A 27443-nucleotide genomic window follows, 5' to 3' on the forward strand; every position below is an offset into this window, starting at 1 on the left:
TAAAAGACAGAAATAGAGTTCAGTATTCTAGTCTCTGCATTAACTAACGCCAGGGTCATGGAATATCTGCATCAGGAAAGAGAAAAAAATGGTTTGGTTCCTGCTTCTTTAAACTACGGTTTGTTGAGGGTTATGATGGGTATTTTCAATTCCAAGGCTTTTTACTCAAAGCACAAATCATGACTTAGAGACCCTCAGGGCTGTGTCATCAGTAAGCCAAGCACATATAATACCATAGAAAATACATATAATTTATTAGATGGACTTCAAAATCAACAGAAATCAGTTTTAGGCACTTCTTGAGTACAGACTATGGGAATTTTCCACCAAAGAACAGCACATCTAGCAGGCAAGACCATAAAGATTTAAACTTCAGTTTTTAGAACAATACACAAGGACTAGATACTCGATAAGAAATATTGCATAATTAACCCAACCGTATCCTGTTACAATTTCTTCACAATTCCACACACAATTTTAGGGTTTAATAGAAGCAGTCACTTTACAGCATCCAAAGTTTTTAAATTCCTTCCTTCTTTTATTCCACCATTATGGTCTTAAAATTGTCATACATTCTAGGGAGCACGATATTGAAGTTTTATTTTTGTATAAGTGGAACTTTAAAGTATTTTCCATATTATGTCTGCATCTACACAGAGTCAACACACCGTGGCTGATGATTTTGATGTCTTTTAAAGCCCATTTCATCAGGTTTATTTTGTAAAGACAGGCTTCTCATTACTAATTCCTTTAGACATCTAATATTTATCTTTGTCCTATAAGTAAACATGAGGAAAAAAACAGAATGTGGGCTATGGTTTTAAGGATGTAAGGACGTCTTCAGGTTAAACACTACATATAAATTTAGTTTGTCATCTTTTTCCAACTCAAATCGTTTGTACTGGTATTTTCTAAAACATAACCCATTTTTGGCAGTGGAAGATAATACACATATAACTTAATCCCTTCCACACCTAACTAGTAGCTTGAGGAGTTGGCAGAGTCTAGGCAGTCTCTTATCTTTCTAAATCTACCTTTCAGCACATGAAGCTAAAATTAAGAAGCATTAAAATGTTAAATACAGTATAATTTAAATGAGTCTACTACTGGCACTTATATGCTATATATACAGCAAGCCAGTCTTTTGATGTATTCACCAACTCTGACAACACACTAATAAGCAAAGCACAAATCAATGAATCAAGCCAGTGGTAGGGGAATAGAAGAGAACTAGAGAACCTACTAAGAAACTAGTGGTTTGGGGAACAATGTATATAGGCGAAGTTTAGAATACCTCCAGGACCGAGATAACACATCTTCATTGATGGTGAAGAAGATACAGGACAGCGAAGGATGGCTGAGCTATGGCCAAGCTGATTCTGAAGCAAGAAGTTCCAGATTAAATTTGAACAGTAGGAGGTGTCAAAATTAACTCATCCAAAGAAATTTTGTCTCTATCCAGCCTTGAAAGAGGGGTTGATGCCAGGACACAACTGAGAGAAGATGACCTCCAAGTCTACAGATAATCTGGGGCACATGCGCTACTATTCCCTACGTACAAAGTAGAACACACTACAGATATATTCCCAAAAATGCCTGCAGAGAAAACTAGAAAGTTGTCTACAGCTTTTCTATTTACACTAACATAAACAGATTTTGAGGTTGTCTGTACTGTATGTGGTTGCTGTAGTAACAGCAAGAAATGTAAAGTGCCTATAAGAGAGAGGACAATAGAATCCCATTTCTAGGCATCTTAATACTACACACTCAGACAAAAAAAAAGAACATCTCAGGGACTTCCTGCCTTTCCTCAAGCTCGTTGCATTTCTCTGTAATCTCACTGTAACTACCTACTAGGCACTTCTTAAAGGCCAGAAATCAGGGACTCTTCTATTTCATGCCGCACTTCTAAAATCACTTTAACTACCTGCATTAAAAATGCCAGCCAGCAGTGCTAAAGCACTTCTTTATTCTTAAGGCAAAATGTCATATTCCCTACCCACTTCCCCCTGCCCCTCAAACTACCTGCCTTCATTGTATTCCTTGCCCATTGTGAGAGTCAAAGATAATAGAGAGAACTGAAAATTTCAAACAAAAATCCTCAATATAATGTGTGAGATATACTTTATAAATGCTATCATGACAAAATTAAACATATTTAAATCCATATAGCATATGGTTACTTTTACCAAGATATCAAGAGAAGTTATGACTTTCAAAATTAGTATCAAACACAGGATATTTATATCCAGCCACATGTACAGAAGTATGAAGTTTTGTTCTTTTCAAAGCTGAGCACAACGACCCTGAATAAGATGATTGTTTACACCCAAAAGTAGCATATTAAAAAACCAAAAGCATTGCCCTTTGCTTAATTCCACTTAAACTACATATAAATTGCCAATATGACTATTCATGAGTCTCTCCATCTTATTTGGAAGTAATACTGTTAATATGATTTTGACGTATCTTCATACATGAATTTAAATTTTTTTCCCTGTTGTAATTTTGGTTTTATGCACAAGTATATAAGTACCACCTTATTTCTAATGCTTAGCCAAGAAAGGTAGAATATAACAAAAAAAAAAAAAATCACGTCTTATAAATGTGGTATAAGATTTCATGCATTCTCACGATGCCATGTCAATAATCTACTACACTAAACCAACTGTAACAATGTAGTGCATGCTTTAAACATCCAATTAAGAGTAAATTTTAGCCAACACCTTGATGACAAGGGAATGTGCTGGTATACTGTTGAACCAATGTGGCAGTAATCCAAGGGACTAAACCATGATTACTCAAATTAAAAGATAAAAAGGATAAAAGGAGTGGATTTGCCGGGCTACTTTATAGAATATTTGTCCCTGATGAAACTGCAACATCTACAAAATGGATTTGGGGTTTTAAGGGAGTTTTTAAGATACAACAAGTAATTCCTCATAGTGATTTGAAAAAGTATGAGAACATATGAACAAAGCTTAGTAATTTAGGATTTACTTTTGTAAAAGCAAGCTGACAAATATTAAAATGCTATGCTTGCATTTTGAACATTATAATATAAATATAAAACACAAAACATCCAACGTTAAACACTGATCTCCCATGCCTGGCTTGGGTTTAGATATTGACAATTTTATAGAAAGAAACCTCCAAAGTTTTGTCAATGCTTATAGTATGTACTATTATTTCTCATCAAAATCTTCATGAAATCTAAAAGGCTAGTATTTAAAGGAGTTATTTTTTTCCTTGAATATTCCAAAACATGCCAGTTTGGATTACTTTTCAGATATTCAGGGCATGAAAGATACAGAGAGTACCCAAGAATGTTTTAGCACACTTAGGATAAGTTTATAGTTACAACAGAAATACCTTCGACTTTCAGATATTGAAAAAAAAAAATACGCTAAGCAAATATAAAAGGTCTTTCAGGCCAAGTTACTTCTTAGTAAAAACAATACATCATGTCAATCATTTTTTAAACAAAATTCTTAAAAGCATTAAAAAGAATTTGTATAATTGTCAACCAATGCATTCACGTGATGTAAGAGAAAACTTACAGAAACAAAAAAAACTCAAACTATTTCAACTGCTAAGATAAGAAATAAGAAATTTTCAAATTAAGAAATTATCTTTGTTGCTTAGAAAATATACTTTACTTTTCATCTCAAAGTCACCTTAAATGCTTGACACATAATTTAATACCTAAGAAGACTTGAGCTAAATTATTTGATAATATTTATAAGGTGATACTTCTCTGGAGAGACATATTTCACACAAAAGTTTTCAATTAATGCTGACAAAAAAAAATCACTTGATAATTTTAATCACACTTAATGACTGACTGATTAATGGATTAACAATTTACTCAGCAATTTAGATGGCATAAGCTCCAATAAAGGGAACAATCTGATAATTGCTCAGTGTGCAACTCTGCCCCTTAGTAATACTAAGCCAAGAATGTGAAAGATATTCCATTCAGTTGGCTTATGTGTCTCCATGTATGTGATTTGATCAACAAAAAAATAGGTACACAACATCAAGCTTTTTCCTTGTTTTTTTTTTAAAGAGCAGCTCAATGATTTCTAGGATTGGTTAGTGTTGGTTAGCACAATACAGAGAACGTAGAGGAAAAGTACAAAATAGCACTTAACACCAATGCCAGTACTCACCTCATTATGGTTATAACTAAGGATATTACTAACTTTTGTGTTACTCGCTTTTCTGTAGAACGTAAATCAAAGCCATTAACTTGAACTTGAGGTATATACACAATACATACACAACGTTACGCAAAATACTTTCAATAAGTAACATTACATTTTAAAATATTGGAAACTGAATATCTGCGATTTGTATTTTGACAATGGAACATGAAGAGAACAACATTCAACAGGGAGGGTTATACTGATAATAAAGCTCTTAAAGTTAAAAATGTCTTCCTCTCCCTTTGTACTTACCACAAGCTACACAATGTCCTGAGAGGATTCATTATGAGAATAAAGTCAATCACAGCTTTAAGACCTTGCTTTGGAAGGAACTAATGAGAAAGCAGATTGGAAGGTGAGACTTCATCTTTGTTTCCAAATAAGTGGTCTTAATTTTTCTTCTAATAGAAAAAGTTTAAATCAGTTTATTATAAATATATCTAAACGATTAATTTTTGCAGCTTTCAGGTAAAGTCCAGCAATTCGTTTATACAAAATCTATGAGAAGAGGTCAGTAGAGATCATCTAATCTTAAGTCGTGACATCATCCATTCAAGTCCTTGGCATAATCTATAAAGAAAATAAAATCACTTGATTAATTTCTCAACTAAAAAGGTATGAACTGCAAACTAAAAGAAGATATCATTTTTCATTTACCTAAGCAACAAAAGATTAAAAAATCAATAATATTCAATGTTGGTGCTGTTACAGTGAAGCCATACTCTCATACACAGTACAGGAGTGGTTTTTTGGTTGTGTTATCCCTCTAGTGACTAGAAGACTGCCTGACACATAAAAGGAGTTCAGTAATTATACAGTGAGTGCCCATAGAAAGTAATTTAGCAATACATATCAAAAATATTTAAAATACCAATACCAAGACAAACACCAATACTCTACCCTTTCTTCTGCTTCTAGAAACATATCCTAAAAAAAGTAATCAGAGATAAAGACACATTTATATATGACTGTTCATCAAAGCATTTTTAATAGGAAAAAGTAAAATTTAAATGTCTACAAATAGAGAAAAAATTTAACATATTATGGAACATTCATATGATGAGATATTAAAAACTTCCTTTCAAAAACTATTTTACAGGGCTGGCCCCGTGGCTTAGCGGTTAAGAGCGCGCTCTGCTGCTGGCGGCCCAGGTTCAGATCCTGGGTGCGCACTGACGCACCGCTTCTCCGGCCATGCTGAGGCCATGTCCCACATACATCAACTAGAAGGATGTGCAGCTATGACATACAACTATCTACTGGGGCTTTGGGGGGAAAATAAATAAATAAATAAATAAAATCTTAAAAAAAAAAAAAAACTATTTTACAATATGATAAAATGCTCATGATATAAATGAAGTAAAAATGGCAGGATGTTAAACCAAATATAGCAGACGTGTTAAAACAAAGTATACATATAATATGTATGTTACATCTATATATTAAAAAAATTTGAGGGCCAGCCCTCGCGGCCTACTGGTTAAGTTTGGCATGCTCCACTTCAGTGGCCCAGCCTCGGTTCCCGGGCACAGACCTATGCCACTAGTCAGTGGTCATGTTGTGGCAGCAGCTCACATACAAAAAGAGGAAGACTGGCAACAGACGTTAGCTCAGGCAGAATCTTCCTCAGCAAAAAAAAAAAAAAAAAAAGAAATCTCATATCACTAAACATTTATCACTGAACAATGGGTAACTGGACATAATCCAAAATAAAGAAAGAGATGTTCATTGTGGCAAAAGAAACTAAATGTTTTAGCAAGAGGGAAATGGTAGCACATATTATGTCACAACAAAATGAAGGACTGTTACAAAGCATTAACTATTACCTATGAGGAGCTTTAATAGAAATGAGAAACTGTGGTACCATATTAAATTAAAAAAAAAAACAGTACTCAGATTTTTATGTAAATATGAGTCTAATAACATAAAAGAAGACATAAATAGGAAAAAAAAAAAGGCAATGAGGTAAATAAATGCTTATTTTGGTATTGGCCCACACTCTTCTCCTGTTATTAGATTCCTTACTTTTAAACTACTGATAGGAAATGGTATGAAATAATAAGAATATAGGTGAATAAATTATTTAACTCTCAACTGTTAAATGAATAGTAGTTACCTAACAGCAAACTAGAAAGTGTGCTAAGCACTTAATATCCATTATCTTAAACTTCACAACACTGAGAACAGAACCTTTCCCACACTACGGAGGGAACCCAGGCTCAGAGATGTTAACAGACAGCAGAGGTGGAAGTCAAAACACTGACCAATACCAAAAAACCAAAAATTTAGACCAAGATGGCCAGACTACAGAAGGGAAACATTTCCCCCAAAACCAAACATTTCTACTTGCTAACTGCTGCAAACAGAAGCCCACATAAACCAAAATTTGAAAAGCTACCATCATCTATTGATTTCCTCTTTTGAAATGAAACCGTCAGAGTTCATATCTATCCTAACTAATGATATATTTTCTACATGATTACTCAGAGTATAAAAGTTAAATCTTATATCAATCATAGATGATTTGTCTTTGTTGTCAAATTTAGTATTACAATCAGTGCTTTTGCTTAAAGACCTTTGATAAACAAAGACAACACACATAAAGATATCTCTCTATCTATCTATGTATCTTGACACGTATTAAACTATTTGACAAAGAGAATACCTAACAGATATTTTTACTTAAATGAATATGTGGACAATTGGTATTATCTGGGATATTTTCTTAAATGGACAGATTTGCTTTTTTGAGGTTCTATTTACACTCTTCCAAATGTCTGTAATCAGGTAAGCGTGCCTTCTATTTCACTGAGTAAAATTCGGCTTCATCTTCAATTTAATTCTTTTTTCTCTGCTTTTAAATACATACATGAGAGATTCTAAACAGAAGTCTTAAATTTGGGGCTGAGGTTCTTCAAGTGTTGGGAAAGGGCAGAAGCTTGGGGCATAAACACACGAGTTAGCTGAAGTGGGAGAAGTTCTCTTCTAGACCATGGTGAAGGGTGAACCAATACAATGAGTTATTGAAGCTATCTATCTATACCCCAGGCTTCTGCCCTTTCCTAACACCTGAAAAACCTCAACTCCAAATTTAACATCTCAACTCCTTCATCTCCAATTTAATTTTTTTTCTCTGCTTTTAAATACATACACATCCACCATATTATGGAAAAACAACTACAATAAAAACTTTACTTTAGGTGCCCATCCTCTTGGCTTTTTATCCTATTTCTAACCTCGTCTGTTCCATCTCTCCTAATAGCACTCTCTCCATCCTCCTGCTCCTTGACCTTACATTTAACAATGCTGACAACCACTTTCTTCTTGAAATCCTTTCATCTCTGGGCATCAGACTAGGACAAAATTCTACTGTAGGCATCCACCTTTCTTTCCGGAACCAAGGACCCTCATGCCACACTCTCTCCAATTCTAACTCATTTTTTTTAAAAAGTGCAACATCTCCCTCTTGACAAAACTGGTGGGCAAAAGTGAGTATCCTCAAACTGGTCTCACACATAAATCCTCTTCTATTCCAGCTTCTTTATGTATAAAATGTGAATTGAAAACAATTGTTCTACAGGATTGTTATGAAAGCACTATACGGAAAGCACTCAAGACACAGGACATGCTCAGCAAGTGTTGGTTTCTTTTCTTTTTTTTTTAATAATGATCTAAAGACAGATCTGCTCAGATTTTTTAGATTTTTCTTTTTTTTCTTTTTTTTTGTGAGGAAGATCAGCCCTGAACTAACATCCATGCCAATCCTCCTTGCTGCTGAGGAAGACCGGCCCTGAGCTAACATCTATTGCCGATTCTCCTCCTTTTTTTCCTTTCTTCTCCCCAAAGCCCCAGCAGACAGTTGTACATCATAGTTGCACACCCTTCTAGTTGCTGTATATGGGACGCTGCCTCAGCATGGCCGGACAAGCAGTGCGTCGGTGCGCGCCCGGGATCCGAACCCCTGCCACCAGTAGCCGAGTGCGCACTTAACCGTTAAGCCATGGGGCCGGCCCCGAGTTAGTTTCTTTTTTATAGCGTTAAGTCCCACCACCAGTGGAGGAACTGTTTCCCAACTTCTCCAGTTCCCCACGACACTTCCATTTCTCTGAACTCCTACAGCAACTCTATCATCTATACGCTCACACGTATGTTTATGTGTATGTTGTGTGCTTTATTCTTTACAGAATCAAGCTAAAAACTCTCTCATTGCAGATATGGACTATGTCTTACATCTCTCCCTTACAATGTTTTAGACATGCTAGCCTTAAATATTTACTGATTTTAAGAAGAAATACATGTTTCTAAGCTAAATACATGTTTTCCAAGAAAATGACTTCTTACCCCTCGCCAGTAAGAGCACAGCACGCCTGGATATGCCACTGGTGATCTTTAATAGACGTTAGTTTCAAAAACTGGGAGATTTCTGCTACAGTCATGCATTCTTTAACATCTTGTTTATTAGCAAAAATCAGCAATCCAGCTTTTCTTAGGTCCTATAAAAGCAAACAAAACTGTAAAAGCCAGTGCATTTTTTCACAGATTTACCATCTTAACTAACAGAATGTTTTTGATAATCTTCATAACCTAGAGTTTCTCAACTACTCAACATAAAAGCATCTCACAGCTCTTATGCTGACAGAAGGTAAACTTAAAATTCAACACATTTCAAATAAATAAATCTATACTTGCATGGATTTACATATTTCTTATAGTCCTAGATTACATTTTTTTATGGTCCTAAGTGCTATACTTAACAAACAGTCATGTCTATATTTACCTCTTCCCCCAACCCCAAACTAGGCTTCTATGGTTACTAAGAGCTACTCTTTAGCATGGCACTCAAGAGCTTTTCAAAATTCCACCCCGACCTATTCTTTAGGTACAGATATCTATACCCAAAGTTAGTACTTTCTAGGTGCATAGGAAATAAACTAATTCATTATATATAATGTATGCATTAGGGCTTAATTCTCAGTTGAGAGGTGTTATCCTAAACCAATCCTATTAATCTTCTGAGACGTAGCTCCTCTTATCTTCATGAAGATTTCTTAGATTTGGGCCATCTTGGATTGGCACTGAATTTATCAAATTTCCCAATTAGACAATGAGTTCTACCACTTCTATCCTTTGACTCTGAGGCAAGTTCTTTAACCTTTCTGAATCTTTTCATTATAACTAACATTCATTGAATCTGAGCAAGGAACTGATCATACTGTTTTCCAAATAAAATCTCTATAATCCTCACAAGATTTCTACAAGGTAGGCCGTCCCATTCCTATTTTACAGATGAGGAAACTAAGACTTAGATGTAAGTAACTCATACAAGGTCACACAGCGCCTCAATAATAGAATCAGGTTTGAGCTGAGATCTTCCCACTAGAGCTGCTGGTCTCTCATCTAAAAAATGCTGAGACCACCACCTACCTCCTGGGGATATGGTTTGAATGAATGAATTACTACATGTAAAGCACTCAGTTCAGCACCTGGCTTTGTGTGATAGTTTAGTAAATGTTAGTTCACTAACTGCCCTAAAAATGTGGATTACCTTTACCCTTGTACATACCCCAAAATGACTGATATAATGTTTTACTCACAAAGCAGGCCAAAGGTTATCAGTCTCCTTTTGTTCTACCTCACCCTCTCCTCTCCCAACCATTTGTAAAGCCAGTGACTTTGATAATTTATTGAAAGTTACGGAACTTTTCCTCATAAAAATGCACATATGAATATAGGTAAAAAAAAGTTTATGTACAATTTTAGAGTAACAGACACCCTAAGGTCCATTCATGGACCCTGGGCTAAGAATCCATGATGGATGCACTCAACTAGTGGATTAAATTCTCATAAAATTCTGCCCATAAATCTAAAGAGATACCGAGAAAACTAAAGTTTTGGTGCTATGCTTCAAAGTTTTCTCAACTGTGTTCAATGTCATCTTTCTTCTTCTTAGGGATTTTAGTTTCAATCATACGTATATGTGTTTGAAGCACAAAAGTTTTCAGTAGGTATAAACATTCTTCTACATTATTTTATTCTTGTTAGAATATAGTTTCAATGACTTTGATTCTTTCTGATATAAATAAAAAATATAAGTAGTAAATTTCTCATCTGGTTAAAAGAATTTATGCAAAATGTTTTATATAACAATCAAGACTGACTTTTAGTTACAGTGCCCTCTGCAGGATGGCAGCTATGCACCACAGTTAATGACAGAGTTACCTGAATAGCATGGTCAGAAAGGGATACTCTAGAATGTGAAGTTTTAAGATTTCATGCTCAACTTGTTTCACCCATAGTTCAGTTCACCTGTCTATATAAAAGGCAAAAATTTGAAGGGATGGACTATGACTAGTACATATATATTCATTACCAAGGATCGAATATCCTCTTATCCTAAACGGAAAATGGAACGATTATCAATAGTTAATAAGTGGCTGAATCACTGAGTAGACGGACTTTCCATGGGATATTACTCCTATCTTCCAGGTTTCACTACCTCTTGCTAGTGTGTGTTGAAATCTTTTATTAAAGTCAGGATTGCTAATGCTGGCATGTTTAAAGAACAAACTTCTGACATTAGAAATACTTGGCACAAGTTAGGACATATAGTTTATGCTATATATTGATAAGTAATCTATATTCATCGCTCTTAGCGTAGCGATGAAATTATTTGGAGAAGTCCTTGGATTGAAAATTGGAAAACATAAGAAATAAAGTCATTTATTGAAATGTCTCAAAAAAAACCCATACTGAATATAATTTTTCTAGATCTCATAGGCTCAAACTTTTTTATTTGGGTTCTTGATTTTAAAAAAAAAAACAAAAGCAATTTTTTTAATATAGCTAAAAATAGGTATATTTTTAAATATGTAGGAAGAGAGGAAAGAAAATTTTCCTTTACTTTTTACTAAATAACCTCAGAACCAATTATGCATTGTGATAATATTAGAAAAGAGATACATTGGGTTAAGGCTGTTCATCAACTTGACTTAAGAGGTCAAAGTACAAGGTGAACAGGGGTATCTTTTGTACCCCAGCCATTTTAAACACTTTGAAAAACTTTCTGCTACATATTACAGATTTCTGTTCTTAAAAGTATAAAAATACATTTTAATTTAGTCAAGATGAATAACAGCATATGCAAGACATATTTACTTAGCATCTTTTATATGCCATATGTGGCTGTCAATTTGTTTCTCAAAGCTTCACTTGTGAAGATAATTCCTAGAAGTTGAGTCATTCTGAATAAAATCTAATCCATCTTTTTGTGTTTGGATCTGTTTTAAAATTCAACTTCATTTAAGATGAAGCTTTCAGAATTATTTTAAAATGTTTTATAGTTTTGTATTTAGTAATACATGTAAAGAATCATTATCAGTGATAATAAGATTTTATTGGTTCTTATGGCATATACGGAACATGTGACCAACCCCACGTCAAAATCTGTTTTTCATTCACACATTCTCATTCTTTGATCCATCTGCCCTCCAGAACTCTGCCTATTTGGCTCTTCTTTTTTTTTTTTTTTTTTTTTTTTTTTTTTTTAAGATTTTATTTATTTTATTTTTCCCCCCAAAGCCCCAGTGGATAGTTGTGTGTCGTAGCTGCACATCCTTCTAGTTGCTGTATGTGGGACTCGGCCTCAGGATGAACGGAGAAGTGGTGCCTCGATGCGCACCCGGGATCCGAACCCGGGCCACCAGCATCGCAGCGCGCGCACTTAACCACCAAGCCACAGGGCCGGCCCTATTTGGCTCTTCTTGACCCTATTAAGTGGCTTACTCCAGCTCCCAACTATCTGTAATTCCTTTCTTCTCTGGTAATTTCCCCGTTCAGTCTCCTTTCACTTTCCCAGCAGGCCCTATAGTTCTTTTTCTTTTTTTCCCCTAGCAGTGTACTCACCCACAACAGATGAGGTTAAGTGACTCGCCCACATTAATACCCCAGCTAGTCAAATTCAATGACTTTGTCTGGGCCCCACTACTGGGCTCTTTATATACTGATCCTGCTACATATTGGCCAATTAGAGTGCAAATCTCAAAAGCAAATCATTGAATCAATATTAAAATTAATATAAAACTTCATTATAAAGATATCCCAGTTTTCTTAGGCTTTATTTAAATTCCACTCAAATAAAAAATTATACTACATCTAAATATTAATTTTTCTATTTCCACCTATAAATCTGAGTTGAGAAAGTACCCCCTGCAATAAAAGGCATGAAAAAATAATCAATTGCAACTATAGTAAATATTATATGATTTTATAGTTACTATTATCATTACTGACTATATTATTCAGTTTATTTAATTTTAAATTATGCTACCAGTAATATTTCTCAAGGGCTAAGAAAATGTGGCTAGTCATATAGTTTTGTTTAGTCAAAGAGACAGTATCAGAGAAACTGAGGAGCAACAACATTTAAATATTAGTCTGATAACTGAGTTACAATCAAGACTTGCTATGTGTCCCTGAGACTTTCAAATCTCATTTCCAATGATAATCTTCTGTATAATTAATCTATTAAAAATGTAAAATAAAAGCCAATTTAGGTCTTTTTGCCCAGGAAAACTTCTAGACTAAATTTACCTAGCATAAATGAAATAAAATTCTACAACTGATTCCACAATCTTTCCACTGCTTCCAGATACATTTCCAATTTAGGAAGTGTCAAAATTATAAAGCAGACATTGCCAGCAGACAAATAACTTCTTTAAAAATTTGAAACAGTATCTTCACGAGAAAGTAGAAAGGACAAATATGATATAAATACCACACACACACATCTAATGCCAGAATCCTACTTACCTCATGGGCTAACATTTTATAGAGTTCTTCTCTAGTTACAGAAATTCTTTCTCTGTCTGTACTGTCCACAACAACTATTACAAACTAAAATAATAACAAAAAAAATCATTAGTGATTACATAATTTGATATTTGTAAAATTTATAAAGTGCTCCTTTGATTTACATGCTACAAATATCAAGAAATTAGAACCTTATGGTATGGTATTATTGGAAAACCAGAGATACCTACTTATCATTGTGAAGCCTGAAGGTTTGATCCATTTCTAACTCAAATATATTTACTAATTTTTAAGAGAAAAATAAGAGAAAAGAGAATATGATGTTAACATTCTATGAGAATATTCTGCTAATATTCTAACCAATATATCACAAGTTTGTTTTCTAAATTAATATCTTGAATGCTAATGGGCCTATATCCATCTATTTACACTATAAGTCAATAAGAAAAAAATACATTATCGTTCTAAATTTAAGTTACTTCTAGACAGATAGTATTAATATCAATTTGAAAATCTAAAAAGGCCATGTGTATGGGAATAAAGAAATGTGACAGTTAAATCAAATTTTTTTAAAAATCAGCAAACTGAAAGAATAACTCAACATCTAAAACCATGCTCTATTCCTTATATAAATGTCACGTGCTACCTTCAAGCACAACTCTTTTTTGAACTGATGATAAGACTAGTATTGGAAGATGCAACAAAAGCCCTGAAAAGGAGCCGTGCAGGACTGAGCCACATTGCACCTCCTCCTCAACTCCAGGTGCCAAAGAGCACACGGGAAACAGGAGCAGATACAGTCACTTCAGGACGGCATGTTGGATGCCCAAGTTAATTCTGACTGCCTATTACTAACATGCACTATTTATTTTTTAGAACTAGCTTTTCGTTTCTAAATAAACCACTGTATTTTCAGGGTCTTTTCTATTCTTCAGATTTCATCAACCATAAGGCAGATGGATAAGAGAACTGCTACTTTACCTCTTCTCTCACTTGATACCTTACTAATGAGTGGCTTTATTGCTGTAAAGGCATTTTAATAACGCTGTTAATTTTCAAGGTGTTGCCATGAATTTGATACCTGCAGCATTATAAATAGGAGTACTAACCACATATACCTTTCCTTTTCCAAAAAACATGATCAAATGCTTAATGAAGTGTTAGGGGATCAGGTTGTTAGAGACACTTAATAGTGTCTTAATGACATAATATTCATCTTTATATACATTTGGAGTCTTATTAACTTATAATCAGCACTACAAAAACAATTACCAAAGCCTTTCAATTTACAAGGTCTATACAATAAAGTTCTCAAATGTTGTAGGTCTGAAATTTCCTCTTGGGAAATAACATGTAAATAAAAACATGTGGGGCCAGCCCTGTGGCTTAGCGGTTAAGTGCATGCACTCCGCTGCTGGTGGCCTGGGGTTCGGATCCCGGGTGTGCACCGACGCACCGCTTCTCCAGCCATGCTGAGGCCGCGTCCCACATACAGCAGCTAGAAAAATGTGCAGCTATGACATACAACTATCTACTGGGGCTTTGGGGGGAAAATAAATAAATAAATAAAATCTTTAAAAAAAAAAAACGTGATTAGGTCTAAACTGCTTTATAGCCAAAAGATAATGAATTGTTTAATGTGCAATTGTGTTGTACAAAAGAAAACACAACAGTAAAATTTTTGCCAGGACTCAAACCACCAGAGCGCTCTCATTTAACTAGGATTTCCTGTAAGTAGACAAAATAAATAGTAAGAGAGATATGAAATTACAAACTGTGAGATAGAGTTCATTATAAAAACAACTACTTAAGATAAGTTCTGGGATCAATACACAATCAAATTAATCAATCACCAATTCTTCCCACCGAGGTTCAATGCGAGTGTATCCACTGACCATATCCAGGGATCCATAGAGAACAATGACCCTGAAACAGGGGATCCAAGATTCCACTATGTTTAAACTCTACTTATATTAACACACTGTGATATTTCAAAAAGATTAACTAACTATAAGAGTTCCTATCTAGAAGGCGTTTCCCAAGCATTCTGTTTATATAAGTTTTAGTATACTAAAAAACATTACCTCTGTGTTAGTATAGTAAGTGTTCCAGGAAGAACGAAGAGATTCTTGGCCACCAATATCCCACATTAGGAAACGTGTATTATTAATCACTATCTCTTCTACATTACTTCCTATTGTAGGGGATGTATGTACAACTTCATTCATAGAACTGAAAATAAAAAGTTCACATATATTACAATTAGCAAGGGAGCTAGACTGTTTGAACATTTTTCAATCAAGAGATAAACCCCTTTTAGATTTTATAACCAAATGTCCCTTTACAACTACCTACCTCATAAGAATGAGCTAAAGGTTTAAACAGAGATGGAACTAGGTAGTGGACATCTGGAATACTCTGGATTCATTCCAGAAAACTATGTAAACAAATATTTCTCTACTTTCTATAAGCAAAACAACTGAACAATATGCCCAATGTCATATAATTTTCTAGCTTTCTAGAAACAGTTGCTTAAATCTGGCCCCTGGTTTATGGCCAATCTGCCTTCTCACAGAGTAACTTAGGTTCCATATAATTTTTTATTGCTTTCATTAATCAAATACCACGCAGGCAGAAAAAATAACTATAAACAACAAAATAAATTTTTTAAAGTAGTTAATACTTACAATTGATAAAGGATGGTAGTTTTCCCTGCATTATCCAGCCCAACAATGATAACTTTGTGCTCTGAAATAAAGAAAACACCAGAGATTTATTAATTAAAAACAAAAATTTTTAAATTTCCTATTTCATCCATTCTTTCCAGCTGTGGTATAATTCAGTGCATGGCACTATAGACCTTCTTGGAACTCAAAAGAACATCCTAGCAAGACCAGCAGAAGTGTGCCAATAGTCTCACCTTCCCCACCCAGCTCATGCTACATAGAGACTTCTCATCTCTCCAGGAGCCAGAAACACTATATTCTCTCTACTCTATGGAAGCCAACTCTCAGTAAAGTATCCCAAATGTAATCATAACAATCTACAAATGACTTAAGGTATAAATGTTTCACATTGGACTAAGCCGTTTAAGTTCTAACTGTGTATTTTAGGCATCCGCTGGGTATGTGTGTGAGGTGGGGTGAATGGGAAAGAAAAAAAAGAGCAGCCTTTTAAATCTGGTAGCAGAAGGCGAGGCCCCATTACAGGTAATTGTAAGCTATCTGCGTACATTTAAACCACAGGGCCATTCTAATGTAACAACCAAATCTAAGGACCTATGGCTATGGTGGCAGTGACTCCCTCCCCACTTGGCTCCTATGGCCTCACTTTCTCCAAATTTTCTTCCTCTGTCTCTTGATGTTCATCTTTTTTTCTCTGACTCCTGTTCCTTGGGTCTTCCTTCAAACATTCATGTTTCCCAGAGTTGTCTTCTTGCACTCTCTTCACATTTCAGCAAGGCACTCTTAGGACCCATCTATTTCCACACTGTCTAAAAACTATTCCCAAAGACAGCAGTGCGGAAGAAGCTATCTCCAAAGATGGCCCCTGGATACTCATTCTCCCTATAGTCCCCGCCTTGAATCTGGGCTGTTCCATGACTCACTTTTAACCAAGAGAATGCAGCAAAAGTGACGCCGTGTGACTTCCAAGCCTAGATCTCACAAACCTTGCAGCTGCTGCCTGGCTCTCTAGGACGAACCCCCCTGGGGTAAACGAGACACCATGTAACAAGTTCACCTACCCCAAGACTGCTATGCAGATGAGCGAGGAAGCCCAGGCTAATCATGTGGCCTGACCTTGTGGAGAGAAGCATGGTTGCCCTCAGCTGTTCCAGCCATTCCAGCTGAGACTCCAGACACAAATAAAGAAGGCATCTTGGACATACAGCCAGGTCAAGCTGTAGATGACTAGTTCTAGCTGCCATCCAACTGCAACCAAATGAGAAGCCCAAGCTAGAAATTCTTAGCTGAGCTCAGTCAACTCACAGAACAATGAGAGATAATAATAAATTATTGCTTTAAGTCACAAAATTTAGGAGTGGTTTGTTACACAGCAATAGTTAATAGAAGCACTGTGGAAAAATAACACGTATGTGATCTTGGGCAAATGACTTATTTCTCTAACACTAAGTTTCCTCATTGTAAAATAGGGACAACACTACATATCTTTCACGGTTGTGTAATGATTAAGATAGCACATGGGCAGTGCCTACTACCAAGAAAGACAGTTTCTAATCCATGTTCCCAAATCTCTCCTAAACTCCAGTCTACCTACTGGATAGACACAGTGCCACTCAACATATCCAAAAGCCAATATTCAAACCTGTCTCTAATTCTATCTTATCTAATTTGCTTAATGGTATTACCATTAATCCAGATACCACTGGAGTTTATATGAGTTTTCCCTCAACCCCAACATCTACTTTGTCACCAAGTTCTATTGAGTCCACCTCAAAAATATATCCTGGGGCCGGCCCCCTGGCTTAGCGGTTAAGTGCGCGCGATCTGCTACTGGCAGCCCGGGTTCGGATCCTGGGCGCGCACAGACGCACCGCTTCTCCGGCCATGCTGAGGCCGCGTCCCACATACAGCAACTAGAAGGATGTGCAGCTATGACATACAACTATCTACTGGGGCTTTGGGGGAAAAAAGGGAGGAGGATTGGCAATAGATGTTAGCTCAGAGCCGGTCTTCCTCAGCAAAAAGAGGAGGATTAGCATGGATGTTAGCTCAGGGCTGATCCTCCTCAAAAAAAAAATATATATACACATATATATATATATATCCTGAAACTGCCTCCTCCCCACTGTCCTAGTATAGTCCTCCTCATCTCTTACTGTAAAACATTCCCTCAGTTACCATCTCCAATCCATCTTCCTTGTTTCTAGAGTAATTTTTCTACGCTATAAAGCTGATAATGCCACTCACTTATTTGAATGATGGCTCTCCATTCTGACATGAAGAAAAGGTTCAAGTTCTCAGCCTTGTAAATAAAGCCAGTCACAACTGACTGGGCTTCAGCTTTCTCTCTCACCACTATCACCAGGTATCTAAGCCGGAATTCAGGCCACTCTCCCCACATAAGTTGCCACGTATGTTCACAGCAAACATTTCTCTACCTCTACTCATGGTTTTTCCCGTGCTGGAATTATCTTCCCCAATTCTTCATTTAGGGAATTCCTACTAACCTTCTAAGATTTAGCTTTCCAAGAAAAATCACTTTCTCCTGCTTTTCCACACCTCTAATACAGCACTTATCATAATTATTTACATGTGTATTCATCTTCTCAGCTTAATGAGGCACCCTTCAAGTATACAGATCACATACTAATTATCTTTATATTCCCAGGACCTACAACTTTTTCTGGCACAGGGCAGGTACTCAAAAAATGTTCAATTAATATTCATTCTATAAATAATAAATGTTAAGGATTATAATACCTCAGAGTAAGGAGATCTTTTTAAAAAAGGCTTTCAATCAGATAGTAGATGTTTTCCAAATAGCTGCCATTTACCATAAAGGGGAATTCCTAACACTATATAGGTACCTCCCGTTATACCAAAATAGGAAGATCAAGTAAATAGCAAATTTTAATACAATCCATTTTATTCAATCACTCATTTCTTTGAGGAAAGAGCAGGCAGCTTAGAATCACTAGGGTCCTAAAGTGACATAACCATGCTCCCCCCATATAGGTTCTTAAAAATCATTTTAAAGATGCAGGGCCCAGTCTATTTCATCTTTAGAGATGACTAGGGTGAGGAAACTGAGAAAATGATCAAATACAAAGACAACATTTATTAAAAGTAAAGGGTTAATAATGTGTAGAGGGTATCCTAAGCGAAGGTCAGTTGAATTCCTCTGGTGAATTTACCTAGTGTATGGCCCTTAGTCCCCCAGGTGCACAAACTCAATCCTGCTACTATCTCAGAATGGACAGGACTCAGAGAAGGCAACTGATTAATATACAAACCAGAATGCCAAAACGAGTAACATACAATGAGACCAAACGTTCAAAACTACCTGACAAGTGCAGTCTCTCCCTAAGGAAAAGTATATAGAGTGACTAAATTAAAATCAGATCACTTGAGGAGCACGGAATCTCATCAAAGGGAATACTAGAGGCTGGGATGACTGATAAATCCATCCTCAAAGTAGGGCCACACTTGCATCAGGGCCAGATTATTGAGTCCTCGGAGCAAGGCACCTTTTCACCTGGGAAGTTTTTAAATGGTGTGGTAATTTTGCCTCTCTAATTCTATATTTTTCTATGTCCCCAAATTAAGTATTCCCCTTTTGATGACATATCTCTTCTTCAGTTCTATTAATACAAGCACCTATAAACATTTTAATACAAGTAGAGTTCGTATTAGGCTATATTCTGATCTCTGACTTGGACGGAAGTTTTTAGCTTCCCAGTTAAATACTAATTTTAATAATATAATTGTCAAAATGTCAGCTTATTTTTAAGTTTCAGGAATACCATTTTGTAACCCCCTCTGTATTAGCTGCAGGACTAAATTTAGACAGACTTGCCAATATTCAGGAAGAAAATACAATTACTCTGACCAATGAGAGAAATGGCACCCTAAAAACAGAACAAAATTAACAGAGTTGCAAACAAAATGTATACACACACTAAAAAATGTATGTGTGTGCGTGTATAAATAATATACACAGAGACCACAAATACAAAAGCGCACTGTCTCTTACAAGGTCCTTAATCACTTAAGGAGGTTAAACACCTATTCCAACCATGCTACCATTTTTCCAAATATTTTGCTACTCTTCTTTTGTAAATTGCTGTTCTGAACACTGTTCTGAACGTTACCAATGGCGGCACACCTTTTAACTTCTGAAGATGAATCTGATTAGGGGGGTGGGCACCAAGGTATCATCTCAGTCACAAGGTAAAAGGCAGATAAAATGAGTGCTTTTTTGTTGTTAAATGAGGTGTGATCCTAAATAAGAATGATTTAAAAATTTGTCTCTAAAGAAATTCTAAAAGAAGTTTCAAAAGGTATTTTGAGTAACAGTAGGGCGTATCAGTAGAAAAACTAACCAGCCTCATAAAACAATAGTTTTAAGGTGAAAACCTTATCTGGTTTTGTTTTTTTAAGTGGTCTCCTTACTTTAGCCCTGTTCCATAGGACTTATTTCCTGATTCCAAACAGTACTTTTCTACCACTTCTATAAGGAAGGATTGACTAGGCAAAAAATCCTACAGAAAGATTCTTTATCATATCTGATCATAAGCCGAACATGATAAGCAAGGTAACTGTGAACAAAACCACTGCGTAGTAACACACATACACTGAGATAAAGCAGACGGCAGAAGAGGGGATTCCATATTTCATAACACAAATTAGTTGCCTGCTGAGGATAGGATGGGGTTAACAGTTTCAAAACACAACATCATTACAGCCACTGTACAGAATGCACTAGAGAATCAATAAACTGGAATTAGATAACATAATCTGTGGTGGACACATTTAAACTTAGTCTTTCTTCGGTAGTACCTAGAAATAAAGAAAGCACACTGGGGAGAGAAGGTATGGTGGATAACAGAGTGAGAATTCATGACTGGCATGGTGGAAAATAAACAGGAGTCAAGTGTCAGAGATGGTGACAGGGGAAGTAATGAAGCAGTTTAGACCATTCTCCATACTGGAAACAACCTCCCTTTTCTATCTAATTTTACAAACTCAATGGATTCCTATGTCACCTACAAATGCATAAATATGCAAACATTCCTCCAAACACTTAAGACATAAAGCAGATTTCTAAAGTCAATTAAGGGAATGTAAGCTAATAGATTTGAACATATGAAGTTCTTTTTAATGGTTAAAACATTCTAAAAAGAAAAAAAGGAAGAAAAAATTCAAATCAGACGTGTGCAGAACCTGGAAAATCTCCAAGGAGCCACACGTTCTGTGGAACAGTCTGAGATCTCTTTGGAGGGTATTCCAGTGAGGAAACCATGATCCAGAGGATCTTCACCTCTTCATCCCACCCAAATACCTACAAGTCACATTCATCACCAACTTCTAACCACTCCTTCCTAAGACTTGCCTCTATTTGAGTTTTTGTGTGCTTTAAAATAAAGCACCAATGGCTGTTTCTAACAGCTCTCTTAAGTCAAAAGTATAGCATGTGGGTCAGAGTGAGAACTATAAAATTAAGACATAATTGTGTAATGGGCTCAAAGGTAAGGGTGCCAACTCAATGGTGAAAAGCCAGTTTATTCCCAACAGTAGGGGTGGATTGTTCACAAACACTAATACTAAATCAACTTCCTTTGAACATCCTCTCGCTCTTGCACCACCCCAGCCTGCTCCTCCCATTACCAAGGTGAAATAGCATTCTATGTAAAACATAAATTTGTAGCCAAAAAGTGCTATAACGCACTTCAAATACTCCATAGAACCTAAAATATAATATGCATACTAAGAGATAATGTTATTATGGGCAAATGTAATAAAACTCCCGGTTATTCTAATTCGTTGATGCATGTGATTCATTACAAGTTCACTGCTTACTACGATTTTTCTTTTAGAATATCTATGCCACAGCATTCTTGCAGTTACTCAGATAAGCCAAAACAACTACACACTGTTATAATTCTTGGATGGAATTCTGAGTTATCTTCTAGGCTTTAGTTTCCCAATCAATACTTTACTGTTTTGTCAAGAAAATGCTCGTTTCCCTTCTTCACTTCCTTGTGATACACCCAGGCAGCCTACCAGTTCTATTCATTGCCAGGTTCTAAAAGTCAATATATGTCCCTCCAAATTCCAGTCAGTAAATTAAGCAAAACAATCTAATTGCCATCCTGAAGGCCTTCTATCTCTGTGAATCATACTAAAGTCAGAAAACACAAACACTAAGGCAGATAAATTGAGAGTCATCCTAATTCTTCATTCTCACCTCATATCCAAACTATCACTAAGCCCTACTGATGTTATCTCACATAGAACAAAAAATCCATTTCTGTCACATTCTCTATAGTTCTCCCAGTACATGGCACAGAGCCTGGAATAAAGCATGTGCTTAATAAAGTATGAATGAAGAAATAAATCAGATCTGGAAGATATAAAGGTTAGAAGGGAGATATCCAATCAAGTCACTTGGTATCAAAAATTCAACTTTTAAAACCTAAAAGTATCATCAATAAAAAACAGTTTGAAAATAAACCTGCTATTGATAGCAATGTAGTGAAGTTTCAGGGGAAAAAAAGACAAATTTCTCTTTTGCACTAAGAGGTGGTTGAATGAAAGGCAATGATTATACATGGCAAAATTAGAGATCCAATCAGAAAACAGAAACCACACAATAATTTGAACTTTCCAAGTGTAGCATAAAGAAAACAAACTATTCAAGGGGCTTGGAGTAATAGGGGTTGGCTAAGAAGAAATAACTCTAAAGATTATAGGAATGACAAATACAGTGAACATCCACTACCCCTAGTGCTGAGGAAAAGCCCCCCATGCCCCCAGGACTGAGATGCAGACTTTGTTGGAGGGCTTTGCCAGGGCTCACTGAATGGCAGAGAAGTAATTGTGGGGACTTGCCAGTGGATCTTCCCAGAAATCTCCCTTTGGGGTGATGGGAAAACTGTTCAATGGGAGGGCCTCCATTCTGAAATCAACTCAAGTGGGTGCGAGGGGAAGCTGCTGGCTACTGCTGACCACTATGCAGTACAAGAGCCAGCCACTGGAGGTGCTCACACAGCAAGAACAGGACAGAACCTGCTGAGAGCACACTGCACCCAGAAGAGAAACCCTTTCCTCCTGCAATGTCCCTCCCGTGCTGTCCACTGACAAAGCCTGATACTGTGCCAGCTGGCAAAAGAAAAATATTTAAGGGACCCAGCTCCACATCCAGAGAGCATGCATAAAGGGTGAATTCAGAACTAAAATTTTTAATAACTGGCACAGTCCACCCCTTTGACTACTCAGCTTCCGTATGTACTCTTCTACACGTTTGAACTCCCACACAATAAAAAAAAAAAAAATAGAAGCAGCGGTGGCTTTCCCAGGACCAGGAGCTGGCAGCACTGGCAGCTTCTCCAGCACTCATTCATAACTTACCATCCCTTTTCTAAGAACCAATCAGAAGAATGATACAAAGCTAACAACGGGAAACATCACAACTTCTTTCATAGTTCACGTTAGTGTCAGAGAGTTCTTCCTTTTATCTAATGCGAGTCCATCTTATACAAAGAAAAGTGTTTTTTGTTTTTTTTTTAAAGAACACTAACCGTGGCTAGAAGATCTTGGTTAAAATCCCAGGTTTATCACTTTTCATTGTAGTGCTCTTTACCCAAGGTTTCTCTGCCCCTGTAAAATGCGGAGAATATCTACCTCACAGAGTTGCTGTGGAGAGTAAAATCAATTAAGTGAAGACTAAATCAACTAACTTGTGTAAAACACTTAGAAGCTAACCTTACAGTAAATGTTAATAAAAAAGTCAGCAAGTGTTAACTGTTATTATTTTAGCTACAGAGATGGAGTTAGCTCATTTTCTGTCTCCCCACACTAGAATGAATGCACAATAAAGGCAGGGGGATTTGTCTGTTTTGTTCTCTGCCTTATCCCTACCACCTAAAACAGTTCCTGGCAAAAAATAGGTGCTCAAAAATATTTGTTTAATAAACAAACAAACCACTGATCACAAGCCCTTCTATACCAAAAGATCCTAATGGTAACTCTTCAAAGATCTAAAGTTGTGAAGACTTAACAGGTCAGTAACTGAGAAACAGTTAACAAGAAAAAAAAAATCATAGGAAAAAACGATGCCAACCTCTTCTTTAAGAAGACCAATATCAACAACATATTTCTTGAGTGTTTTAACTTGCTTGGCTCTGGCATTACCAGTTGTATGGCCTAGGAAAATCACTCCACTGGAACCTCAGTTTCCTCTTTTCAGGGGAAAAGAATAACTACCTCAAAGGACTGTTGAAACATTTTTTTTAATGATGTATATAACATCATCTAGGACAAAGTTTGTACTCTACTGAATTTAAATATCACCTAAATGCATCTTCTGGATTTTCAAGTTTGAGCACTACTCAACTAGCTTTCACTGTGCATTCAACCTATCTACGCTTAAACTGAAAAAGCTGTTCTAAAGGGGTTTCAGAAAAGAGATATGGCACAATTTAAGTTTCATCAGCATGGCAAATTCTGTAATCCCTCAAACTATTCTAAGAGTTTATGTGAAAAGAATACAGGATTGTGTTCTCTATCTTACGAAAGCAAAATAAAGCATCTAAGCTATAACTAACTTATATATACCCAATTTAACACAGAACTGAAAAGACCAACAAGTATCTGGCATTAGATTTAATGGTGAATATTTTGAAAAGTGACCCTACTGATAAGACAACCACATCATTTAGCAGAAGAGAAATAGTTTATTCACATTTTCACAATATTGACATCTAAATTTCTAGAACTTAACTTCATTAATTCCTCTTACTATTAATTTCCCAACACTGAAATAAACATCACGACAAAAATTACCACAAAATACAGGTAATAAGGGCACTACTATTAGAGATTTTCAGTGGTAACAATGCACACATTCTTATTATTTACTACTGGCAAGTAGCTCTTGGGAAAGCTCTGATTCATTCTTAAGTTACAGAGACAAATAACTTTATCATTGACTGAAAACAGAAAGTGGAGGGCCCGCCTGGTGGCACATACAGATTAAGTTCATGTGCTCCACTTCGACGGCCTGGGATTCGAAGGTTCAGATCCCGGGCACGGACCTACACACCGCTTGTCAAGCCATGCTTTGGCGGCATCCCATATAAAGTAGAGGAAGACGGGCACAAGACGTTAGCCCAGGGCCGATCTTCCTCAGCAAAAAGAGGAGGATTGGTAACAGATGTTAGCTCAGGGCTAATCTTCCTCACAAAAAAACAGAAAGTGGAGATATCTAATTTTTCTTGCAGTACTAGAGATCAATTAACTAGCAAAGTCTTTCTAAATTTCATAGCAGAGTTGAAATACTACCTTCGCTAAAAGTATTACAAAGTTATGAATGTTAAAACTAGAATAGATCTTATCTACTATAAGCACCACCAGTTTTACAGCAACCTAAGTCTCATTCTTGAGTCCTAGAGATTAGGTTTTCAAGATTTGTAGGCTCCAGTCACATAGTCAAGATCCCTGGTGTTCAAGGTCAGAACACCTGGCCCCAGATAGGTTAAGTGACTGCTTCCCACGCTCCCCGTCCCAAGAGAAACAGCTAGCCAGAGACGGTGCAGATTACAACCGGTGTCCCCGCTTTATGAAAAATCCTCACATCAGAAAAATCATTTGAAATACTGCTCTTCAATTTAGTATCAAGTGATCTAGAATATCATCTTTTTTTTTTTAAAGATACACTAGAGACCACAAGTTCCAGTTCTGCTCTCTTCTCATCACCTTTTTACAGCAGCATCTGGATCATGAAGGAGGAAGTGTGCGTAGTGGTTGTCCATAACACACCCTACTATTCATTTAAGCGTTGATCGGAAAACTTTCGGGAAAACCACTAGCAGCTTACAGAAGAGAAAAACACAAACTAACTTACTGACAGCTGGAATGATGAATCACCCAACTGAATTTAAAAAGAAACAAAAATACACCACTGACTATATTGTATCTTAAAGACTATTAAGTCTTTTTGTTAAAACTGTATCCTCCTTCTCCAGTTTTATAACAATCATTTTCTAACAAATTTTAATAAACCTGATAATGCATTTCAAACGAATGTTTGAGTTTAGACGAACTTAAGCATTCCTACGTGACAATACACTCTATACTTGGTAACTTGCTAGTTACCTGCAGTTAACAAATGTTTCATATGGTATGGTTTTTAAATGCTTTCAGTGAAACACTTTTAACATTTTTAACTCAGAAAAACTCTCCTTAAATAAGCAACACAAGTAGGAAAATGACCTTAAGCTTAACCTTAGACACAGATATAAATACGGCAAACGGAGAGAGGTCCATCACTACTCAGGATGCAGAAGAGTCTCCCCAAAATGGGCTGGAAGTGCAGGAAAGGCTCATAAACCTGAGGTGTACTGGACAAGTCAAGAGCGTTTCCTCATGTTTTCCGCATTCTGCAACCCTCGGTCGCTCAGTGGTGCGGCTGGGGCCATAACCTATAACCTTCATCCCAGAGAACCCCAGCATTTCTCCGTGGTGTGCAAACCCAACCGCTGGCAGAAAAAGGGCTGAAAGACAGGCCAGACACTGCCACTCGGGGACGTCGAACGTAGGGCAAGAAACCTTCCTTTTCCACTCCCAATCGAAATCGGAGCAATGGGCGTATTTGCGGAATGGATTTCTTAGGAAGGTCCCGTAACACAAAGGGCTGCGAGTCAGGAACCGGCCCCGAGCTGGGAGCAGGATGGAGCAGCCCCAGGCCGGCATCCGCGCAGCCCGCACCCAGCGCGGAGACGGCGCGCGACCGCGCAGCCCACACTCCGGAAGTATTCGGAGACCCCCAGCCGCCCGGCCAGGGCTGACGCTCTCCCCCACCCGTACGCCTGCGGCCCGAGCTCCTCACCCTGGTGATTGAACAGTCTCCAAATCCTGGTGAAGAGAATTCCCATTCTCGGGCAGCGGACCCCCCCTCCAGCCGCCCGGGCCGCCTGGCCGCCCCGGGCTCAGGCTGAAGGGGAGGAGAGAGACGCGCAGGAGCCTCCGCCTCTGCCGCTGCTGCTCCCGCGCTGGCCGCCGGCCCGCTTCCTAGGAGCCGGGGGGAGGCCGAAGCCCAGGCCGCCCTGCCGCGCGCGAGGCCCCGCCGCTGCCGCCGCGGCTCTCGCCTGGCTCGCGGACATCGCCGCCGCGTTGTCTGCGACGAGCCTCGCGGGCCACCGTCCTCCCCAGCTCCTCCTGGGCGGCTGCGGCGGCGGCGACCACGCGGGCGGGGGAGGCGAGGGGCGGGGCGGGAGGGCGCAGGCGCGCGGCCGGAGGGGCGGGGCCTGGGAAAGGGCGCCCGCCTGGCCCCTGCTTATCTGCATAACCAGGGGAACTGTAGGCTGCGGGTCTGAGCCCAGGGATCGAGGCAATGCAGGCTGCGGGTTGGGGCAGACGGCTGTGGACTGCTTGCTGTAGAGTCGCCGCCGTTTTGTTTTTCCCTGCATTTCTTCCACAGAGCCATAATGTAAACATGCTATTGAGTGCCCAGTGCGCATCCCCAACCCTTCACACACATTACACCCAAGAGTCCCACATCCTGGCCCTCAAAGAAAGGCGTTCCAGCAGTGTTTTTGAGAGATGCTTAACACCTTTCTCTCTCAACCCTCTTGCCCCAGACACCCAGCAGAGTGGCCTTACCTAGGCAATCGCCTTATGGTCGTCTTCGTACCTTAGGGCTCTGCCCTTTCCAATCTCCCTCCACTTTCAGTCAATTTTTGCC

General features: G+C 37.6%; 1 protein-coding gene across 1 annotated transcript; it reads right to left on the reverse strand.

The window, feature by feature from the left end:
* Nucleotides 1–230: 230 nt before the first annotated feature.
* Nucleotides 231–26890, reverse strand: ARL5A (ARF like GTPase 5A). The gene is made up of 6 exons (XM_004423832.3): nt 26589–26890; nt 15704–15764; nt 15101–15248; nt 13017–13100; nt 8550–8701; nt 231–4778 (listed from the first exon to the last, which is right to left on the reverse strand). The coding sequence occupies exons 1-6, from the start codon at nt 26632–26634 to the stop codon at nt 4730–4732; spliced, it is 540 nt and encodes a 179-aa protein (XP_004423889.1). The 5' UTR covers nt 26635–26890; the 3' UTR covers nt 231–4729.
* Between the last annotated feature and the right edge of the window lie 553 nt (nt 26891–27443).

This window comes from Ceratotherium simum, chromosome 9, assembly GCF_057802395.1.
Source record: "Ceratotherium simum simum isolate JZ-2026a chromosome 9, ASM5780239v1, whole genome shotgun sequence".
NCBI classification, from domain to species: domain Eukaryota; kingdom Metazoa; phylum Chordata; class Mammalia; order Perissodactyla; family Rhinocerotidae; genus Ceratotherium; species Ceratotherium simum.

Coding starts and splice junctions, on each gene's coding strand:
- ARL5A (XM_004423832.3), bottom strand. CDS start 26,634: ATGGGAATTCTCTTCACCAGGATTTGGAGACTGTTCAATCACCAGG. Junction 15,765..26,588: donor GAGACTGTTCAATCACCAGG/GTGAGGAGCTCG, acceptor TCTTTATTTCAG/AGCACAAAGTTATCATTGTT. Junction 15,249..15,703: donor ACTACCATCCTTTATCAATT/GTAAGTATTAAC, acceptor TTTTATTTTCAG/TTCTATGAATGAAGTTGTAC.